The 21,227-nt window shown below is 46.3% G+C and overlaps 1 protein-coding gene across 1 annotated transcript in view; it reads left to right on the top strand.

Moving 5' to 3' along the window:
- FRZB (frizzled related protein) overlaps positions 1-18,951 on the top strand; it is a 34,974-nt gene extending 16,023 nt beyond the window's left edge. Inside the window, 7 exon segments of the mRNA XM_029072351.2 lie at positions 8,528-8,562; positions 8,564-8,594; positions 12,908-12,979; positions 12,982-13,114; positions 14,335-14,401; positions 17,503-17,523; positions 17,526-18,951. Coding sequence (XP_028928184.1) covers positions 8,528-8,562; positions 8,564-8,594; positions 12,908-12,979; positions 12,982-13,114; positions 14,335-14,401; positions 17,503-17,523; positions 17,526-17,609 — 443 coding nt within the window. The 3' untranslated portion in view covers positions 17,610-18,951.
- The last annotated feature ends 2,276 nt before the right edge of the window (positions 18,952-21,227 follow it).

Below are 21,227 nucleotides of genomic sequence, written 5' to 3'. Positions count from 1 at the left end.
TTTATTGAACATCTATCTTGTGCAGAGCAAGAGTACCGTAGAATTAATAGACGCGATCGCTACCCTCGAGGAATTTATAATCTACGCACCCGTGAGAGTACTATGGAATTAGTAGACGCGATCCCTGCCCTCAAGGAATTACAGCCTCAGGAGTGCCTGCTGTGTACAGAGCACTGTACTAAGCAATGGGGAAAGAAAATGATAAAGGCCATTGAAAAATATGGTCCCTGGCCCTCATGAATACCTTCCCATCTCAGCATATGACCTGAGTTTTGGGGGAAGCCGATGGACACCCAAAGAAAGATCAAAATAACTCGGAAAAACAGCGACAAAAACTAAAAATCATCAAAACAGAGAAGCAGTGTGGCCTAGTTTATTCATTCATTCATTGGTATTTATTGAGCGCTTACTGTGTGCGGAGCACTGTACTAAGCGCTTGGGAAGTACAAAGAGCCTGGGAGTCAGAAGAACCTATGTTCCAATTCCAGCTCTTCCACTTGCCTGCTCTGTGGTCTTGAGCAAGTCACTTCATTTCTCTGTGCCTCAGTTTCCTCATCTACAAAACGAGGACTAAATCCCACTCCCTCCTACCTAGACTGTGAGCCCCAGGTGGGACAGGAACTGTAGCCAAACTGATAACCTTGTATCTACCCCAGAACTTGGCACATACTAAGTGCTTAACAAGTACTGTTATTATTATTAGTGCTTACTTAACTAATACCAAAATAATAATAATGAATAAAAGAGAATGTAACACTCCCGATACGGGATCAATTGTGAATGGAGTCATGTCTAAGCAGAGAGGAGTCATTTTGGGGTGTTCTGGGAGAGGAGAGAGTAAAAGCAAATTGCAAGCTCCCTGAGGGCAGAGATCATGTCTGCCAACTCTGTTGTGCTCTCCCAAGCGCTTAGTACAGTGCTCTGCACACAGTAAGCGCTCAAAAGATACCACTGATTGATGGGGAACATTCTGTACCCCTTAGGGGAATGGCAGAGGGTCAGTGTGTCCACTGCAGCTTTCCGAGTGCAGGACCTGAGCCTCTGGGAGCTAGCCCTGATTAATAATAATGATGATAATAATAACTGTGGTATTTATTACATGCTTACTATGTGCCAGGTACTGTACTAAGCGCTGGGGTGGATGCAAGCAAATCAGGTTGGATGCAGTCCCTGTCCCACGTGGGGCTCACAGCCTTCATCTCCATTTTACAGATGAGGGAAGTGAGGCCCAGAGAAGCGAAGCCACTTGCCCAAGGCCACACAGCAGACGAGTGGCGGAGCGGGGATTAGAACCCCGGACCTTCTGACTCCCGGGCCTGTGCTCTAGCCGCTAGGCCATGTATTCATACACACACACACACGTTCCGGGTCTTTGATTATAAGTTCCCTAGATATCAGTGTCTGTGCCTTAGACCCTCTACCCCCTCTTTGGGAACGCCATTGATCTGGACCATTTGGAGACTCTTTGAAGGCGAGTAAGGCACTTAGCTTGGTCCAGTCTCCCTATTCGACAAGATTCCCCTCCACCTCCTCCATTTAGAAAGCAGCGCGGCCTAGTGGAAAGAGCACAGGCCTGGAAGTCAGAGGACCTGGGTTCTAATCCTGCCTCTGCCACTTGTCCACTGTGCGATCTCTAGGCTGTAAGCTCATCCCTGAACTGTAAGCTTGTTGTGGGCAGGGAATATGTCAGTTTATTGTGATATTGTACTCTCCCTAGCGCTTAGTTCTTTCTCCGACTTAGGCCGTGGGACAGGGACTGTGGTCCAAGCTAATGGATTTGTAGCAGAACAGTGTTCGATACGTAGTAAGTGCTTAACAAATACCGTAAAAAAAGATCTGTGGGAATACAGGTATGAATCGTCCCTTTCCCATCCTGAGCATTTAATATCGTTCTGCTTCTACATCTAACAACCAGAGCAGCGTGAGGAGCAGAGTGGCCCAGCCTGGGAGTCAGAGGACCTGGGTTCTAATCCCGGCTCCGCCCCTTATCTGCTGTGTGACCTTGGGCAAGTCGCTTCACTTCTCTGGGCCTCAGTTTCCTCATCTGTAACATGGGGAGTCAATCCTATTCCTCCTGACTTAGACTGTGAAACCCCATGGGACAGTGTCCAATCTCATTATCTCGTATCTACCTCAGCGCTTAGTATAGTATTTGGCACACAGTAAGAGCTTAACAAGTACTATTGGAAAAAAACAAGAACGAGATTTGCCTCTGCCAAATCTCTTATTATTTCCAGGCGTAAAACCAGTTCCTCTGGTTCCATGCTTCGGAGGACCAAATTTATCTAGGGCGGTAAAATACACCCTAAATTAATCCCTTTTCTCTCTTTACTGAGTTACAATTATCCATGAATACTTGCGGGAAACACACGGTGAAAAAAATATAACATACCTCTTCACCTACTATTTTCTCGGAAAATGTTGGCTGCATGCATGTGTCGACTATTCGAGCGGCAAACCCAAAGATGACGCCTCTCAGAGAATATTCGAGTCTCAATTCCCTCTAGTTTTTACAATCTGAATGAACACAAGTTCCAGAGAAATATAGCTTGAATGGACTTCCTTGTCCTGCATATGTTTAAACAGCCGCTGACAAAAGCATGTCTTTATCTATATATAGATTTTGGAGGAAGTGTTTGAAATTCAGAGAAATAGTCATTCATTTCTTGAGAGATATTCTCTTTGTTCAAGTGGGAAAACATTTTTTTTCATTAAAATGTACCGCTTTACAGCCAAAGTAAATAATTTGTCCAAGAAGCCAGTAAAGAAATCTCTGACCCGTTTTCTTAAAGAGAAGATGAAAGGCTTTCGACTTTCTAAAGAGAGATTTTTGCAGATGTAGCCTTCAAAATAAGACATAAATATGAACCAATGTTAGAGAGTAGGGAGGAATCTCCCGATTAATCAGGTGCTGTCACATACGCACATATTTTAAATGATCTCCATTAAGTGCTTACTTTACGCTGGGCACTGTACTAAGCGCCGGGGTAGGCACAAAATATTCGTGTTGGACGCAGTCGCTGTCCTACATAGGGCTCAAAGTCTTAACCCCCATTCTACAGATGAGGTAACTGAGGCACCGAGAAGCAAAGTGACTTGCCCAAGGTCACACAGCAGACGAGGGACAGAGCTGGGATTAGAACCCAGGTCCTCTGAATCCCGGGTCCGTGCTCTGGAAGTATTATTGGAGTGATAGGAGTAGAGTTTCTGAGGTTTCAAAACACAGTCTCCACTGAAGGAACAAACTGTTGTGCATTTCATTACCCCGCCCCCTCCTTAGACACCCCTCCCCTTTACCCTTGAGAAGAAGACATTGGGTTTGCTCTCGGGCTCTTCACTGCCCCTTCTCTTGAGCACTTTCTTTTTCCTTTCTACGCCCCAACTGAGGAAACACATGCAAACTCTTACATGGAACAGTCTCAGCAGAGTTCTTGAAAGAAACACTGCAGTGTAATGAAACACTTTCTAGGCAATTACATTCCATTTAAGGCTTTCGTGAAATGATCATTACCAACATTTGAACATCTATCTACATTGCTTAGCTCTATGACTCATGTAACAAGGTTCGATGGCAGGAGGGTCGCCTAGTCTCCTCCCAGAGGGATTCTGTCATTTATTCTGCGGGGTGAAAGCATTTCAAACGCAACTGAACCACGCTCCCCTAGCCTGTAAACTGTTCTGTGACAAAAAGTTAGGCATTTTGGAATGCCAATTTGAGAAGCGGCAAGGCCTAGTGGACCATTTTTTAAAAAAAATAATGTTAAGTTCTACGTGCCAGGCACTGTAACTAAGGGCGGGGGTAGATGCAAGCTAATAAGGTTAAATACAGTCCGAGTTCCATGTGGAGCTCAGAGTCTTAATCCCCATTCTACAGATGAAGGAACTGAGGCAGAGAGAGGTCAGTGACTTGACCAAAGTCACACAGAAGATATGTGGGCAGAGCCGGGGTTAGAACTGACTTGGAGCCCTGAGCTCTTTCCACTAGGCAACACTGCTTCTCTTACGACCTGGGTTCCAGTTTCAGCTCTGCCACTTGTCTGCTGTGTGACTTTGGGCAAGTCATTTAATTTCCCTGTGCCACAGTTTCCTCATCTGTAAAATGGGCATCAGTCGCTTGTTCTCTCTACCCTTTAGACTGTGAGCTCCATATGGGATCTGATCTGTGTCTAATCTGATTTTATAACCATTCCAGTGCTTAGCACACTGCCTGCCATACAGTAGCTGTTTAACAAATGCCCATCAATCAATAGATCGATGGTATTTATTGAGCATTTGCTATTAATATTATTGGAATCTGAGTGAACCCAGAAAATGATTGAGTGGCCACTTTCATTGTAAAAAAAAAAGGATAAATTTCCTGTAGTATTGATTCACATTCCCTTTCACTGAGGAGATTTTAAGGGTGATCATAATGGAACGGGATTGACAGGAAATCACTCTCCTACAAGTGGAAAGAGCCCAGACGTAGATTCAGAGGACCTGGGATCTAATCCCGCCTCTGCCACTTGTATGCTTTGTGACTTTAGGCGAGTCACTTCACTCCTCTGTGCTGCAGTTCCCTCATCTGTAAAATGAGGATTCAATACTTGTTCTCCCTCCTACTTAGACTGTGAGCCTCATGTGGGACCTGTTTATCTTGTATCTACCCTAGCATTTAGTACAGTGCTTGACACCATAGTAAGCACTTTACAAATATCATATTATATGTTCCTCCCCTCTCATACTGGCTCAACTAACCACTGTATTGTACTCTCCCAAGCACTTAATACAGTGCTCTGCACCCATTAAGCGCTCAATAAGTACCACTGACTGGGCAATCAATCTAGCTCTATTTCCTCTCAGTCAGATGGAAGATTTGAGAATGCTCCTTTTTCATTTGTCCAATAGCAATGCCATAACCATTGCTTCTCAATTTCCCTCAATATTTTTTTTTATGGTTGGTTGTTACTATGTGCCAGGCACTGTACTGAACACTGGAGTAGATAGCAGCTAATCCGGTTGGACCCAGTCCAAGTCCCACATGGGGCTCACAGTCTTAATCCCCATTTTACAGTTGAGGGAACTGAGGCAGAGAAGTGACTTTCCCAAAGTCACACGGTGCAGAGGTGGTGGAGCCGGGATTAGAACCCAGCTCCTTCTGACTCCCAGGCCCGAGCTCTAGCCCCTAGGCCATGGAATCAGCTGGCTGCCAAATGAGAGAAATCTAGGGTTGGGGGGGGAGGGAGACGGGGGCCAGAGCAGCATGGCCTTGGGAGGTTAGTTAATATCGCACTGAGATTCTAACAGCAGTTCTTGAAACACTAAGGTTTCTCTACCCATTTTCACTTTGATGTCACTCATTTCCTTGGGCTGTAGCCTTGAGTTTTTTCTCCCAGAAATTTCCAAGTGTACAGAGCAACCCTGAATTGCAGGCTGGATATCTTAGAAAGGTCTGGAGCATGGCTTTTCTGGATCCAGCAGTCACCCAGTATAACAATTGAGAAGCAGCGTGGTCTAGTGGAAAGAGCATGAGCCTGGGAGTCAGAGGACCAGGGTTCTAATCCCGGTTCTGCCACTTGCCAGCTGGGTGACGTTGGGAAGTCACATCACTTCTCTGGGCCTCAGTTATCTCATCTATATAATGGGGAATCAATACCTGCTCTCCCACTTACTGAAACTGTGAGCCCCATGCTGGACAGGGATTCAGTCGGACCCGATTATCTTCCATCTATCCCAGCAGTTAGTACGAGTGTCAGGCACATAGTAAGCATTTATCATTAAACAAACCTCATTAAAAAATGGGTGGGGAGCGTTCAGTAAAATTCCACATGCTCCCATACCCCAGTTTAGCACTCTTAATTAAATCCAAGAAAATAGAGCCATAAACAAAAGAATGCTAAACCCAAAGGATTTTTTATAGGTAATCCCATAGAGTTCATTAATGCCTTTTTGAGATCCAAATAATTGACCTAAACAATATAACTTTTTAAAAATGTGATATAAATCACAATTAATGAATAGCATCGTAACTACTTATCAGAAATGAAACATTTTGAATTAGATTATGTGGGTTTACATTTGTAAATAAGGTACTCGAATTTCAACTGTTCTTTATCTTTCACAGTTTATGCGGGCAAATACATTGTGTGCTAGTCGACTAGATAAATGGAAATGCATTGTAATCTCAGCTCAGAGCAGTCAAATACTTCCAAGGGAGGGAAGGGAAGTGCTTAAACTTAAAAGAATTTTGCAAAAAGTGACAGCTTTAAAAAGAGGCATGGCTTAGTCGATATCAGGAGACCTAGGTTTTAATCCTGCCTCCGCCACTTGCCTTCTGTGTGACTTTGGGCAAGTCGCTTAACTTCTCTGTGCCTCCGTTTCCTCATCTGTCAAACGGGGATTCAGTACCGTCCACCGTCTCATTAAAACTGTGAGCCCTGTGTGGGACGAGGACTGTGTTCGACCTCATTGTCTTGTATCTACCCCGTCGGAACAGTGCTCTGCACATAGTAAGGCGCTTAACAAATACCAACATTATTAAATACCACAATTACTGTTTTTATTGGTATTTGTTAAGTGCTTACTATGTGGCAAACCACTGTTGTAAACACTGGGTAAGTACAAGTAATGGTTCATTAGTTTTGGACACAGTCCCTATCCCTCATGGGGCTAGGAGGGAGAGGAGAACAGGGATTTAATCCCTACTTTATAGTTGAGGAAACTGAGACCCAGAGAAGTGAAGTGACTTGCCTGAGGTCACAAGGCACTTGGCCAGAGCCGGGATCAGAACCCGGATCCTCTGACTCCCAGGCTCGTGCTCTTTCCCTAGGCCAGGCTGCTTCTCCATCGTTACAATGGGTGATGACTGGATGCAGGAAAGCCGTGGATCCAGACTTTTTCTAAGATGTCCAGCCTTCAGAAGGAGATTCAGCCTGCAATTCAGGGTTGTTCTGTACACGTGGAAATTTCTGAGAAGAAAAAAACTCAAGGCTGACAGCCCAAGGAAATGAATGACCATTAGAGTGAAAAGGGGTAGAGGAAACCTTGGCGTCTGAAGCACTGCACTCTGCTGCTAGATCTCAGTGAGATATTAAGTAGCTTCCCAAGTATCTTATCCTTCAAATGCGGTCGAGTCGTTTCTGACCCACAGAGACACTACGGACACACCATCTCCAGAATGTCCCATCTTCTGCCACAGAGTCGTTCTTGCCGTGCGTATCCATAGAGTTTTCTTGAAAAAGATGCCTAAGTGGTTTACTGTTATCGTCTTCCACCCGAGTAATAATAATGATGGTATTTGTGAAGCGCTTACTATGTGCCAAGTACTGTTCTAAGCGCTGGGGTAAATACGAGGTAATCAGATTGTCCCACGTGGGCTCACGGTTTCAATCCCCATTTTACAGCTTGAGGCACAGAGAAGTTAAGTGACATGCCCAAGGTCACACGGCGGACAGGTGGCAAAACCAGGATTAGAAACCCATGACTCCTGACACCCAAGCCCAGGTTCTGCCACTAGGCCATGCCGCTCCTTATACCAGTCACTAAATTGCTGATGGGCAATTCTCCCATCCTTTCATTTTGTATGCCGCCTCCTTTTGTATTTTTTGAAAAGAATTTGTTGAGCCCTTACTATGCGCCAGGCCACTGTACGAAGTCTGGGATAGATACAAGCTAATCAAGTTGGACACAATCCATGTACCACTTGGAGGTCACAGTCTTAACCCCCACTTAAAGATGAGTTGTCTTATGCCCGGCGAGTCGTTTCCGACCCACAGTGACCCCAAGAAACACATCTCTCCCAGAACGCTCCGCGCGCCATCTGCAATCGTTCTAGTAGTGGATATGTTAGAGTTTCCTTGGTAAAAGTAGGGGAAGTGGTTTACCACTGCCGCCTTCCGCGCAGCAAACTCGAGTTTTGCCCTGTAGCAGATTGCCTCCTCTTGCTAGCCACTGCTCAAGCTAGGATGGGATGGGTAGGTCGCTGCTTGGCTGTCCCTCCCGTAGCCGAGACTGGGTAGAGCACTGAAAACTCTCCAGGTACGACCCTGAGAGCGGAAAGATGTTACCTTTTTTCTTTTTTGTTTAAATGGCATTTAAGTGCTTACTAAATGCCATGGCCTGCTACCAAGCACTGGGATGGATACAAGCTAATTGTAGATTCAAGCTAATGGGTCCCACGCTGGGCTCACAGTCTTACCCATTTAACGGATGAGGTAATTGAGGTACGGACAGAAGTTAGGCAATTTGCCCAAGTCACACAGCAGGTGAGTGGCAGAGTGGAGATTAGAACCCAGGTCCTCCGACTCCCGGGCCCATGCTCTTTCACTAGATGATGCTGCTTCTCGAATTCAGATGATACAATGCATGCTATTTCATTTTGAATAGAGTCAATGGTCCAGAATGCCTGCATTTTCCCAGGCTGATAGTCCAGAAAGAGTGCAAGACGGTGTGTGTTTTTTCTGGCGTTGATGGCAAAGTCATCGAGGGCGGACCAAGAGCACCCCCACCCTTCCCATCCAGAGCTAAAAGTTTTTTTTTTCTTCCCCAGAACACTGCAAATGTAAGCCGATCCGAGCCACCCAGAAAGACGTATTTCCGGAACAATTACAACTACGGTAAGAACCGTCTCTTGGCCAACTTCTGCGGGGCGAAGTGTTTGTCGATATGGAAGTCGATGGGGTAGAATGAGATCAAATCTAGGAAGTAATCCCAGATTTCCACAAACTCCTTCCCAAGGCAGAACTATTCTCTTTAGTCAGTCTGCTCTGTGATACCACTGACAGATGGAAAGGAAATTCTCTGGCTATGGGATGATAATGTATTTGTAATTTATTTATGCTAATGTCAGCCTCCCCCTCTGGACGTAAGCTTGTTGTGGATAGGGAATGTGTCTATATTGTTGAATTATAATCTCTCAAAGTGTTTAGTACAGTGCTCAGCACACAGTAAGCACTCACTAAATACGAATGACTGATTATACCTCAAGTTGAACGTTCGTGTCAACTTTGAAACATTGTCCTGCAAGTATATTCTTTGCTTTTTCTGTGGCGTCGTCGAGATGCTTGCTGGGCCTTTTCAGGATTCTCTCTGAGAACCGACTTAGAACCTCTAGACTCCCCCTAGACTGTATGCTCCCTGGGGGGCAGGGAATGCGTGTATCCACTCTGTTGTACTCCTCCGAAGAGGCTTTAGGACAGTGCTCTGCACATGGTAAGCGCTGAATAATACCCCTGACAAATACCATTAATAAGATGGCGGACCGTGTTACGAGCCTTGGGCACTGAACACTTGGGCCACTTGCCCCTAGGATTCAAGGGGTTTCGGCAGATTGGTTGAGAAAGCAGTGTGGCTAATGGGGTAGAGCCGGGTCTGGAGCCAGAAGGACCTGGCTTCTAATCCCGGCTCTGCCCCTCACCTGCTGTTTGACCTTAGGCAAGCTGCTTCACTTCTCTGTGCCTCAGTTATCTTGTCTGTAAAATTGGGATTAAGACTGTGTCCAAAGTGATTAGCCTGCGTCTACCCCCGGTGTCTAGTCCAGTGCTGGCATAGAGTTAGAGCTTACCACGATGGGGTCACAGTTTGGGGGATGACGCCCAGCTGTCCCTCCCCCTTTAGAATGTGATCCCCATGTATGATGAAACTGTGTCTAATTTGCTCACCTTTCACTTACCCAGCGCTTAGCCCATAGTGAGCTCACTCACTTATTGTCATAAAGTAGTATTATTTTCTTATCACGGGGTTGATTTTGTTTTGATCTGGGGGCGGCTTGCTTCAACTGAGCAAGGAGAAGCTCCTGCCCGTGGCAGACGTTCTCTGTTCGGCCAGCTTTCAAAAGGTGAACAAGGAGGGTGGGAGAGGCACCCCAGGGATTTTCCGGGGAACGAGCCGATAGACGTGGCCGGACTTCGTCCTCGAGTGGCCGACAGATGTGGGCCCAGGGGACCGGCTGCCTCAGCTACCACCACCGGCTCCGCTGGCCACCCCCGGGTCAGCCGGGCAGGAAGGTCGGGGACGGGAGAGGACGGACTCCGAATTTCCCATCCGTCGGACGGCGGCTGTGGAGACGTGTTTCCACAGCCCTGCGACTCCACGCAGGATCTGAGTGCGGATGGAGGTTCAGAATGTGCTCAGCCGGTGACTCGCCCTTTGCAGATTCAAGGCAAAGATGACATTTTCTTCTGATAAAATGTTTCCCCAACCCTGCCCCTCTCTGTCCTGCAGATCTGCCCATAGACTTACTTATTTTCTTTTGTATTTTATTTCTATTTTATGTCTTTTTATGGCATTCATTAATAATAATGCTAATAACAGTTATTCTTCCCTGCCCACAGTGAGCTTACAGTCTAGAGGGGGAGACTTTTTACGTTACTATATTTTACGTTAATATAAATCTATAAACGACAGATCTGTACCTAAGTGCTGTGGGGTCGGGAAGGGGGATGAATAAAAGGAGCAAGTCGGGGCGATACAGAAGGGAGTGGGAGAAGAGGAAAGGAGGGGCTTAATCAAGGAAGACCTCTTGGAGGAGATGAGCCTTCTACCTACATCTCTCATCAGGTCCAGTATTGCTGAATGTGTCCTCATCCTCCCTGCTGGGAAACAGGAACACATAGAGCCAGGGGGGGAAAAATTAGATAGGATCTGATCCCCTCCTACACATCCAATCAATCACTCAATGATCCTGACTGCCGAAAGAAGGCACCTTTAGTAGTTTGCATAAGGCCCAACTTGTTCAGGAGGTCAGGCTACTTAGCACACAGAGTGAAACTGTCTCTGGTCTTTTTATCTCGTCTTTTCCTCCGCCTGCCTGTTTTTGGTGGGGGGCCGGAGCGGGTGGGAAATGTGATGGGAGCCTGGTAAAATAAGGGACGGATGGAATGGAATCCACAAGGGAGCACAGACCTCTCTTGTATGGCGAGATGATAAATGCGAGCAGACTATTCTTTCTTAGAGCATGGATTTTCCTGTGCATTTTGGTGAGACTGTGATGGCAGAATTAAGGTATATTCTTCTGGAGGTCCACTCATCCTGTCTGGTTTCAGTGAGACACGGCTTCAGAAAAAATGATTTTCTATATGCGGTGTGCAGAGGATCCAGCATGGATACTAAAATACACTTCCCCCACATCTGGCTTCTTTTTTTAAGCGAGGGTTGTTGTTAAAACGGTGGATTTCTTGGTCTGGGGCTCAACCACGAGGTATGCATACATTCATTAAGGTTGTAAGCTGCAGCTCCAACACTGAAACCTGTTGAACGGTGAAGTATTAAACAGTTCAAAGATCGATTCCAATTTAAACTCAGGATGCCGAGACAGGATCAGAGGAGTCTTGGCCGGTACGACAAATGATTAAGAAAATAGAAGCAAGTAGCGCGGATGGCATCCTAAAACGTTGTCTGTATCGCTGTGAATTCTGGTTTTTTGTCGCCGTGTTCTGATCCTCAGATGTAGCAAAGCCCCGAAAGGATTAAGCAGTGGCTAATATGATATTTAGGATGATAGGGGCTCAAATGCAATGCACAGCATCCATCTATAAATTGGAGGTTCAGAAATATTTCCAGACGAAGCTATTTTCAATAACTGTATCCTCCAAGTGGCAAATCAAACTTGAATCAGCCCCATCTTACTGATAACATTTTAAGGAAGGCTCAAGCAGGACTGCTAAACAAAAAGTACTGAGTAGAATGAATTTTCCTGCCACTTGGGTGACACAAGTCCCAACTTGGAATATTCTGGACAAGTCTCCCCAGCTCATTATGAAACGACATGTCATTATAAATGAGGCCAGGAAGTGGAGAAAGTTGTGGAACGAAGTGTGTCTGACTCGCTCGGAGCAAGGTTTATATATGCTGTAAATCACCCAGGGCAGCTGTTAGAGCCACTGGGTTGTTTTTTCTCCCCCTCTAAAGGCTAAGCAAGAGTCTTAAGACAAATTACACTGAAGCAAACAGGGCTAGCTTCAGTGATTTCTACAGTTAGACACAAAAAGATGTAGCGGAATGTTCAAGTATCTGGCAAATCTGGATTCAATTGCAGGGAAGGCATTTTTTATGGTGCTTCAAATATCAGGCTTAGCTGTTAAGATTGTTCCAAATTCAAACGGCATGATTTGCCCTCCAACCCCATATAGAAAATTTATGAGTTCTTTCCAAGAATGCAAAATAGTGTGTGTTTATGTGCAATATCTTGAACATGCTCGTTTGCTTTTCTTGGAAGTATAAAAGTCCGTTTTTCACCAAAGGGGCCCATCTGACACATTTTAAATTTCAGCACTGTCTTCACTTTCTTTCCCTGGGAAAAGTTAATAAATGATTATATCGGATAAAAAAAACCAAACTTCATATCTAACCCTGGTGCCATGAGTGATAGGTACCTGCTCATTTTATAAAAAAGGACAGGAACACTTGGAAATCAATTAACCCGTGATGTTTATCGAGCGCAGAGCACTGTAATATGTACTTTATTGTGGTATTTGTTAAGCACACTACTATGTGCGCACTAAGTACTGGGGTAGATAAAAGGTAATCAGGTTGGACACCGTCCATGTCCCCACAGGGGTTTCACAGTCACATTCCCCACTTTACATATGAGGCAACTGAGGCACAGAGAAGAGAAGTGACTTACCAAAGATCACAGCAGCAGGCGAGTGACTCCCAGGCCCGTGCTCTATCCACCAAGCCATGCTGCTGCTTCCTCCTCGAAGGAAGTACGATACAAGAGAGCTGGCAGAAATGTTCCGTGACCTCGAGAAGCTTACGCCCCGGAGAGGGACGGCAGAGTCTAGGGGAGCAGTGACAGTGGAGAACATTAAGGAAAATGTCAACAGGGCTGCCCCCAAAGACCACTCTTCCCACCATATGCGAGAAGCTTGTGATACCTGAAAGGAGTCCCCTGTATTAACACGGTGATTTTTCATCATCTTTCGGCCAGTGATTCGGGCTAAAGTGAAGGAGATAAAGGCGAGATGCCACGACGTCACTGCTGTAGTGGAAGTGAAGGAAATCCTAAATCTTCTCTGGTGAGCATCCCGAAGGACACCGTTAACCTCTACACCAACTCCGCTTGCTTATGCCCTCCGCTCGCCCGCCAACGAAAGAGTACATCATCATGGGATACGGAAGATGAGGAGCGTTCCAGGTAACTTCAGGCCTCCCCGACACCCGAGAAAGTCTTCCCCTTACCCGTGATGATGACGCACCGTGGTTCTGCTTGGAGCCAAACAATCAATAGTAATAAATTATGGTATTTGTTAAGTGCTTACTATGTGCCGGCGCAACTGTACTGAGCGCTGTGGGAGATACAGGATCGTCAGGCTGTATTCAGTCCCCTGTCCCATGTAGGGGTCACAGTCTCAATCCCCATTGTACAATGAGGTAACTGAGGACGAGAAGTGAAGTGACTTGCCCCAAAGTCACACTGCAGACAAGTGATGGAGCCAGGATTTAGATTCCATGACCTTCTGACTCCCAGGCCTGGGCTCTCTCTATCCAGTAGGCCATGCTGCCTCTCATATTTGATTGATGGTAGAGAGGAGCGGTGTGCTTGGTGAAAACAGCACAGACTGTTAGCCAAAGGACCCAGATTTTAATCCCAGCTCCGCACTTGTCTGCTGTGTGACACCGGGGCAAGTCATTTCACTCCTCTGTGCCTCGGTTCCCTCATCTGCAAATGGGGATCAATACCTTGCTCCCTCCTGACTGTGAGCCCCACGTGGACCTGATGATCTTATATCTACCCCCAGTGCTTAGAGCAGTGGTTGGCACACAGTAAATGCCTAACAAATGCCGTTAGTATTACATTATTTGAGCGCTTACAGTATGCAGAGCACTGGACACATTTCCTTTCCCATAACAAGCTTACAGTCTAAGAGGGAGATGGACATTAATAGTAATAATATATAATTCCATAAATATAGGACGTGAGTGTCGCGGGGGCCGAGGTGGGGCGAATCTCAAATGCCCAAATATCACAGAATCCAAGTGCATAGATGATGCAGAATGGAAAGGTTCCCTTTTTCATTCCTCCTCAAGCACTTATGTCCAATCTGTAATTTATTTGAGTAACATCTGTCACCCCCTCTAGACTATAAGCTCGTTGGGCACAGGGAACGTGTCCGTTAACTGTTATATTGAAACTCTCCCAAGCGCTCAGTACGTTTACTCTGCACCCAGTAAGCGCTCAATAAATACCATCGACTGACTCCAAACCTAGCGAGATCATCCCCGGGCCTGGCCCTCTCCTCCCATATTTTCTCTGTCTCCCCTCCCTCCCAAATACCTTCCTGTGGATTGCTCTAATCGTGAGCCCAGCTGAGTGTCTGGTTCGAAAACAATCACCGCTTCTTTGCAAATGTCCAGGTTGCTCCTGGTGGAAGGCTCGATAGCGGAGAAATGGAAGGACCGCCTGGGCAAAAAAGTCAAGTACGTTTAGGTTTTGTAATTCCAGAGAAAGGCAGAAAGCGAGTTGAGGGAGAAAGGAGGATTGTCTGCTTGAGATGGATGTGATGCAGGCCCCGGAGGACCATTAATGGTAGAAAAATCCCCAGTCGGAGCTGCGTCTGCTTAGCAATCGATTGACCGGTGCCCGCAGTCGCTCCATCGGTAGTATAAACTGAGCGCTTGTTCTGTGCAGAAACACTGTTACTAAGCGCTGGGGAGTGTACAATAGGAGACGTGACCCCTGCCCTCAGTGAGCTGCCAATCGACATTTTAAGTGTCCTTTGCCTCTGCTCTTTAAGGGAAAGCAGCTGCGCAAAATCTCCGGCCCAAGTTCGCCTCTGCCTCGTTCGTGATTCCAGCAGCTGCTGCTTAAAATGTAGGGAGATTGCAGTCCCCTCTCAAAAACTTCCCCTGCTAATTTTAGCCTGGTCTCTTCAGGAGCAAGAAGGAGCGTGGGCAGAAAAAAAATCTCTGAAAGAGGAAGGGGGCAAGAGCCGACCGCACACTCCATTCTCTGCTAGCCACAATGTAAACTCTCGGGACATCTGTCCTGCGGTAGGATAAGGAGCCCTCGTGCAGTTTGTACAATTGACTCAACTCAGTTCTACCTTTCAGTGTCCTTAAAAAAGATGCCCAGGTTCATAATTTACTAGAACCCTCTTCTCCAACAAGTAACAGCCTCTCCAGTTAGACCGTAAACTTTCTTGAGGACAGGATCATTGCCTATCTAGGGGTTGTACTTTCCCAAGCATCGAGGTAGATGCTCTGCACCAAGTATGCGGTCGATAATACCGACGATTAGATGACGCGTCGGAAAGAGGGGAAGGGGAAAAAAAATTCTGAATGTCAGGTCTCTCCTCTCTCCCGCGTGCCATCTTAGCAATATGGCCCATGTTAGTCAAGGCAAACACCTTTCCACTGTGTTCTTCCTTGGTCCTTGATGATTTCTTGGCTGCTCATTCAGAACAGGAATTTGTTCTACAGTTCTGTACTCTTTGGAAACCCCCACGAGATGCCTGACCAAAGCTTCTATGAGAACTTCACTGCCGTTCATTCATTCAACCGTATTTTTTGAGCGCTTACTGGGTGCAGAGCACTGTACTAAGCGCTTGGGAGAGTACAATATAACAACGAACGGACACATTCCCTGTCCACAACGAGCTAATGGTCTAGAGGGGGAGACAGACATTAATGTAAATAAATATATCACCACGTGGATATCCGAGCTTGTTCCTATTCTCTTCCAGAGACAGTGTGTCATGTCCAAACTTGATCCTCCAGAAATTGGCCTGAATTACTGCGTGCTATTTCCTTGGGAAACGACTGCTTCGATCTAGTTCACCGGGATCTCCCGAGCTTCTCTCTGAGAGTGTTCCTTAGTCAGGTCTTGCTGCCCTCTTAGGGACTTAAAACTGGAATTTAATTAAAAAAAAAAAAGTTTCGCCCCAGGAGGTTCTCCTGCTGTTTGGTGAGAAGCCTCTGATTGGGAAGCTGACTTCGGAGTACTCAGTCACCTTTGCCTCCTCCTCCCTCACTCCTCGCTACTTCCCTACTTCAATCCAGCCCGAGCACTTCCTTTCCTCTAATGCCAACCTTCTCACTCTAACTCCATGTCGTCTATCTCTCTGTCGGACCCCAGCCCACAGTCCTGCGTTCTGCCTGGGACGCCCTTCCTCGCAAATCCCGATAGACCCAGTGACTCTCCCCACCTTCACAACTTTATCGAAGCTCCTCTCCTCCAAGAGGCCTCCTTGACTAAGCCCTCCTTTCCTCTTCTCCCACTCCCTTCTGCGTCACCCCTGATTGCTCCTTTATTCATCCTCCACTCCCAGCCCCGCGGCACTTATCTACATATCCGTAATTGATATATTAAGATTAACGTCTGTCTCCGCTCTAAGGTTGTTGTGGGCGGGGAATGTATTTGTTTACTGTTACCTTGTATTCTCCCAAATGCTTAGTACTGCACACGGTAAGTGCTCAATAGATGTGACCGGCCAACTAAGTAGATTAAACGAACGAGCCGCTTCCTGCCGAGGGTGACATATAACCAGAGGATTGTGAGTATTTTAATTCCCTCTTCGATTATTCCGTCAATCACAGAGTCATCGGCACTAGGCACCCAGTTAGCGCCAGGATCCTTGCTAGGCTTACCGGGCCTCATCTTAGTGTTGGTACCCTAAGCAGATTACTGTAAGAAGATCCCCACCTCTCCCTCCCCCAGTTTAGGCATTCTCCCAGTGTCGTCCGACGTGATCAAGAGGCAGCGGCTGTGAAAAAATGTTCCGGCTGAGTCCCCACGAAACCTCGTACTCAGCGTTAAACAAACACTCCCATCTGAGAGCTATCCAAACATGCAGGCAGAAAATCCACTTTTCATTACAAATGCCCATTATAGTTATAAGGAATAGACACGGGAGGTCAAAAATTTGCATTTACGAGAGGGAAATCAATCGTCTTCCCCAGACTGTATTCCTACCTTTTTGAGATCGGAGAGGTGTTCCGCGGTAAACTCCGCATTTGTCTTCTTTAATACAAGGCAGCGTGGCTTAGAGGAAAGAGCCCCGGAGGTGACTCTGCCACTTGTCTGCTGTATGACTTGGGCAAGTCGCTTCAACTTCTCGGGTGCGCTCCGTTACCTCATCTGTAAAATGAAGATTAGACTGTGAGCCCAGTGATGGAGACGGGACTGGTCCAACCTGATTACCTTTTGTACTTACCAAGCACTTAACAATACCACCAAAAAAAAATCCAAATAATAAGAGCCTGTTCTTTTAGAACCATGTGTCTGACCTTACTTTTAGACTTTGGCTGCCCAATTAACGATAATAATAGTTGTCTCTCAGTCTAGGCGCTAGACTCATCCCCTCTCGACTCATCAGGGCCAGGGAATGTATCCAGTTGATTGTTCTACTGTACTCTCCCAAGCGCTTAGTACAGTGCCTGCACCGGGGAAGCGCTCAATAATACGATCGAATGAAATGAAAGTATGGCCCTCCTTTTAGAGCACTGGAGACTGCCTGTTTTTTCAGGATTTTGCCATCCCTCACAGAGCCATGAAATGAACCTTTTCACGTTTAAATTCCACAGCGCTGGGACCTTAAGCTCCGTGCAACTTGGGGGAGAGCAAAAACGAGCCAGACAGAGCGAATCCGCTCAGAAATCCAGGCAAGAACAATAACCCCCGGCAGAACTGAATGTGAAATGCCTAAACGTCAGATCCGATGGACTTTGAATTGACTCGCAATGTGGGAGCAGCAAGGAAGAAAATTGCACTATTGCACGTTATATCATATTGTTACTACAGGATCATGTCATTACTTGTAATAGTTCTTGTTTTCCCTTCTGTTTTCTCCTTGTTTTGTGTGTGTGTAGGGGGGGAGGCAGGGACTTCTGGGTGCAACCTTTTAAAGGCTTTTTTCCCCATCCACGGTTGAGACTGCCTTCAGCGATTTAAAGAAAAACCAGGGTGCTTTTTCTGGCATTTACAGGACCCTGGGCAGGGACAGCAAAATGACAGACTCTGAGTGACTTCTGACAGGCACAGAGTGATGGGATCTGGTAGAGAAAAGTCTCTCACAACCCAGACTCTCCCATACCCTTTCCCCTCCTCTCCTCCTCCAAAGCAGATTTGTTTTTTGGGTTTTTTAATGAAATAAGGCCGGTCGGAATTCCCCGGCCCTGGCACCGGGGCAACAGGAGCCCACAACGTAAAGCGAGCTTGACAACGACGACAAAAATAGGCTCGCCACAATGGAGAGAGCATTTTGTCGGATGGAAGATCCCGATTTAAACTGGTAGCCGGCAGGGGAAGAACGACCATTTTTATTGGATTTTTTGCAGTAGACTGGACTAATCCAAAGGCAGTGTAGGGAAGAGGTTGATCCTACCACCTGCATTAGCACTCCTAGCTATTCCTAGCGCTCTCTTGACTTTGCTTCCTCTTATGTAAACCAGTGGGGTGAGAAACTTTTTCCCCCTGGAAACATTAGGCTAACTCGCCGCCCTGACCCGGACGAAAGATAAAGTGTGTTGGCTGGAGACCAGGGAACGCTTCGAATGGTTCCATTTTGAAAACCCTTCTGGGAAATGGGAGTTGGCTCCATTCCCTGATTAGACCATCGGAAGGAATTTTTACCCTCCGACCTCAGCGGTGCCATATGTGGGACTTGAGTTAGAGAGACGTCGAATGACCAGCCCAGACTCTTAAGCATCCTGCCATAGTGTCACGGTTTGATTGGGACTTGCGCTCAGACAGAGTTGAAGGCTCGGTCAAGCCGTCTGATGGAGGGGATTGAGAGAGAGGTAATGCCAATTTTGACCCGAGGGCCCAGCTAATGACCCCCGTGGTACGATTCTGCCCTGGAGTGGACAGCAGAACCCAAGTAAGTGATGTAACTCCTCCTCCTCCCATAGAGGCTGGTGGAACTCCTGCCCATCGTTTTCAAGCCTCGTTCACCTCTATTTACATATCATGCTATTAGTAGGATACCAAATGTCTGAGCTATGATATGCAGAAAATAAAATATTATAATGCAATGCGGTGCTGTGTTTCCTTCACGAAGGCAGACTTAGAGCCTGGGAAAGACAGAAGGACGAGGGAGAAGAGGGTGGAGTAGAACGGCGATAAACAATGGGAAATCGCATCGCAGTGAGCAAAAAAGACTGGCAAAAGTGGAAAGTGTCTAATAAGGGATCCAGGGGAGAGGGAAGCCATATTATTGAAAACACATTCAGTTTACCACAAATCTAGGATTTCTTAGGAAATGCAGTGTACGGGCTCCAGGAACAAAATGTCATCAACCTACTTTTCTCCCACATGACATCTGGGTTCATAAGAGCAGTGAAAATCCGTAGTTTTTACCTAGCGTGACTAATTACTGAGACCAAGAGTGTAGCCTAGTAGACAGAGCACGCTACCTGGAAGTTGGGGGAATTATTTTCTAATTCTTATTCTTTTGCTTGCCTGCTGTGTGACCGTAGCCAAGTCACTCAATTTCTCCGGGCCTCGGTTTCCTTTATCTGCAAAATGGGGATTCAATACCTGTTCTCCTTCCCTGTTAGACCCATGAGTTCATGTGGGACAGGGACTGTGTCCCACCTGTTATCATAAACCTTACTCCAACCGTTCTTGGCCCATTGTAAGCATTTAACTTCATACCACAACTATTCTTATTAAACAACTATAAGAAGGGAGAACCAAATGAAATCTTTGCTGCAGACTATACCTGTGGGAAACTGAAGGCTAGAAAAGTAAAGTAACAACCACAGAAACACAGCTAGATATGACAGAATTTAGACTAGACCCAAGTTCCTTAATCCTGATAATCCCATTACTGGCCAAATCATTTCTTCCTTCCTTCATTTCTTTCTTTCTAATTACGGGTATGTGTTAAATCCTGACTATGTGCCAAGAACTGTTCTAAGCGCTGGGGTAGTTACAAAATCAGGTTGTCCCACATGGGCCTCACAGTAACCCATTTTACAAATGAGGTAACTGAGGCACAGAGAGGTTAAGTGACTTGCCTAAGGTCACACGGCAGACAAGAGGCGGAGCCGGGATTAGAACCCACATCCTCTGACTCCCAAGCCCATGCTCTTTCCACTAAGCCGCGCTGCTTCTTCCTTTCTTTCTCTCTCTCTCTTTCCCATCCTCCCTTCCTATGAATGTTTGTAGCTACTCAGCCCTCCCACCCCCAATCACAACTGTGCTTTCTTTCTCAAAACCAGAAGTGATTACCGGCGCCATTCCCTTCAGCCATCTCGAAGTCCAGTCAAGAAGTAATCCTGGCTCAAGTTGGGACATTTTCCAAGGACTGTCAGCACTGCACAGTCTCGACTGGGGCTTTAAGTGCCCCGGCTCCTTCTAAATAGGCCGGGATTTATTGAAAGCTGAAAAGTGCATTTGACTCTAAATTTCCTCAGAAGACTAATTGGGATGTTAGCCCTCCTACTATTTCATAAACAAACAGTCACGCTTTGCATAGTTGCCTCACTGTGAAGTAGCGAACTGCAAGATCACGGGCCTAATCCTTGAACGTTTCTCACTGAATCGCACTTGCTGTAAACCACAGCTGTCCTATTATTAGCGATAAATTATTTCCCCCAAGAGAGTCAAAGGGCCGCGAATGAAAACATTTCCCCATTTAGTGATTCGTTTGCTTCAAAGCAGAATCCCCTCCATAATTCAGGTCACAGTCTGGAGAAGTCTTTTCACCCGAAAGTCATATCTTTTAAAATGCAGGTGTTTCACACTTTGAATTGTGTTAGGTTCTGGAAAGACCCCAAGGCTTAATGTGTTTGATTCCCTAGGAAATCCTGAATAACAGGGAAATTATGGCACACTGAAGAGCTTGTTGAAAGCTAGCATTCTCCCTTCCAGATAGACACATCTTCCTCCAGAAGCAGAATAACCAACTCTTTAAAGGAATTTTAGGCAAAATCATTTGCAAGGAAATCACCCAGGGTTGTAACATTTAATTAGGATTGCCCATCCGCCTCCCACATCAAAACAGAAGCTCTCTACTGGTGACTTTAAGGCACTCTATCAATCAAACTGTATTTACTGAAGCCCTTGCTGTGTGCGGGGCACTGTACTAAGCGCTTGGGAGAGTACAACACCATATACAGACACTTTCCCTGCCCACAACGAGCTTACTGTCCAGAGTTTGATTGAGCTTACTTAATTCCACTCTCCCCTCCTAATATACTTTGCTGATCTACTACAACCCAGCCGCTCACTTGGCTTCTTTAATGCCAATCCACGCACCGTACCTCTGTCTCACCTCCGACCCCTCGTCCACATCCTCCCTCTG

The sequence above is a fragment of the Ornithorhynchus anatinus genome, chromosome 9 (assembly GCF_004115215.2).
Source record: "Ornithorhynchus anatinus isolate Pmale09 chromosome 9, mOrnAna1.pri.v4, whole genome shotgun sequence".
Lineage (NCBI taxonomy): Eukaryota > Metazoa > Chordata > Mammalia > Monotremata > Ornithorhynchidae > Ornithorhynchus > Ornithorhynchus anatinus.
The sequence above is the reverse complement of the archived record's forward strand: the minus strand, read 5'-3'. Positions and strand labels throughout refer to the sequence as shown.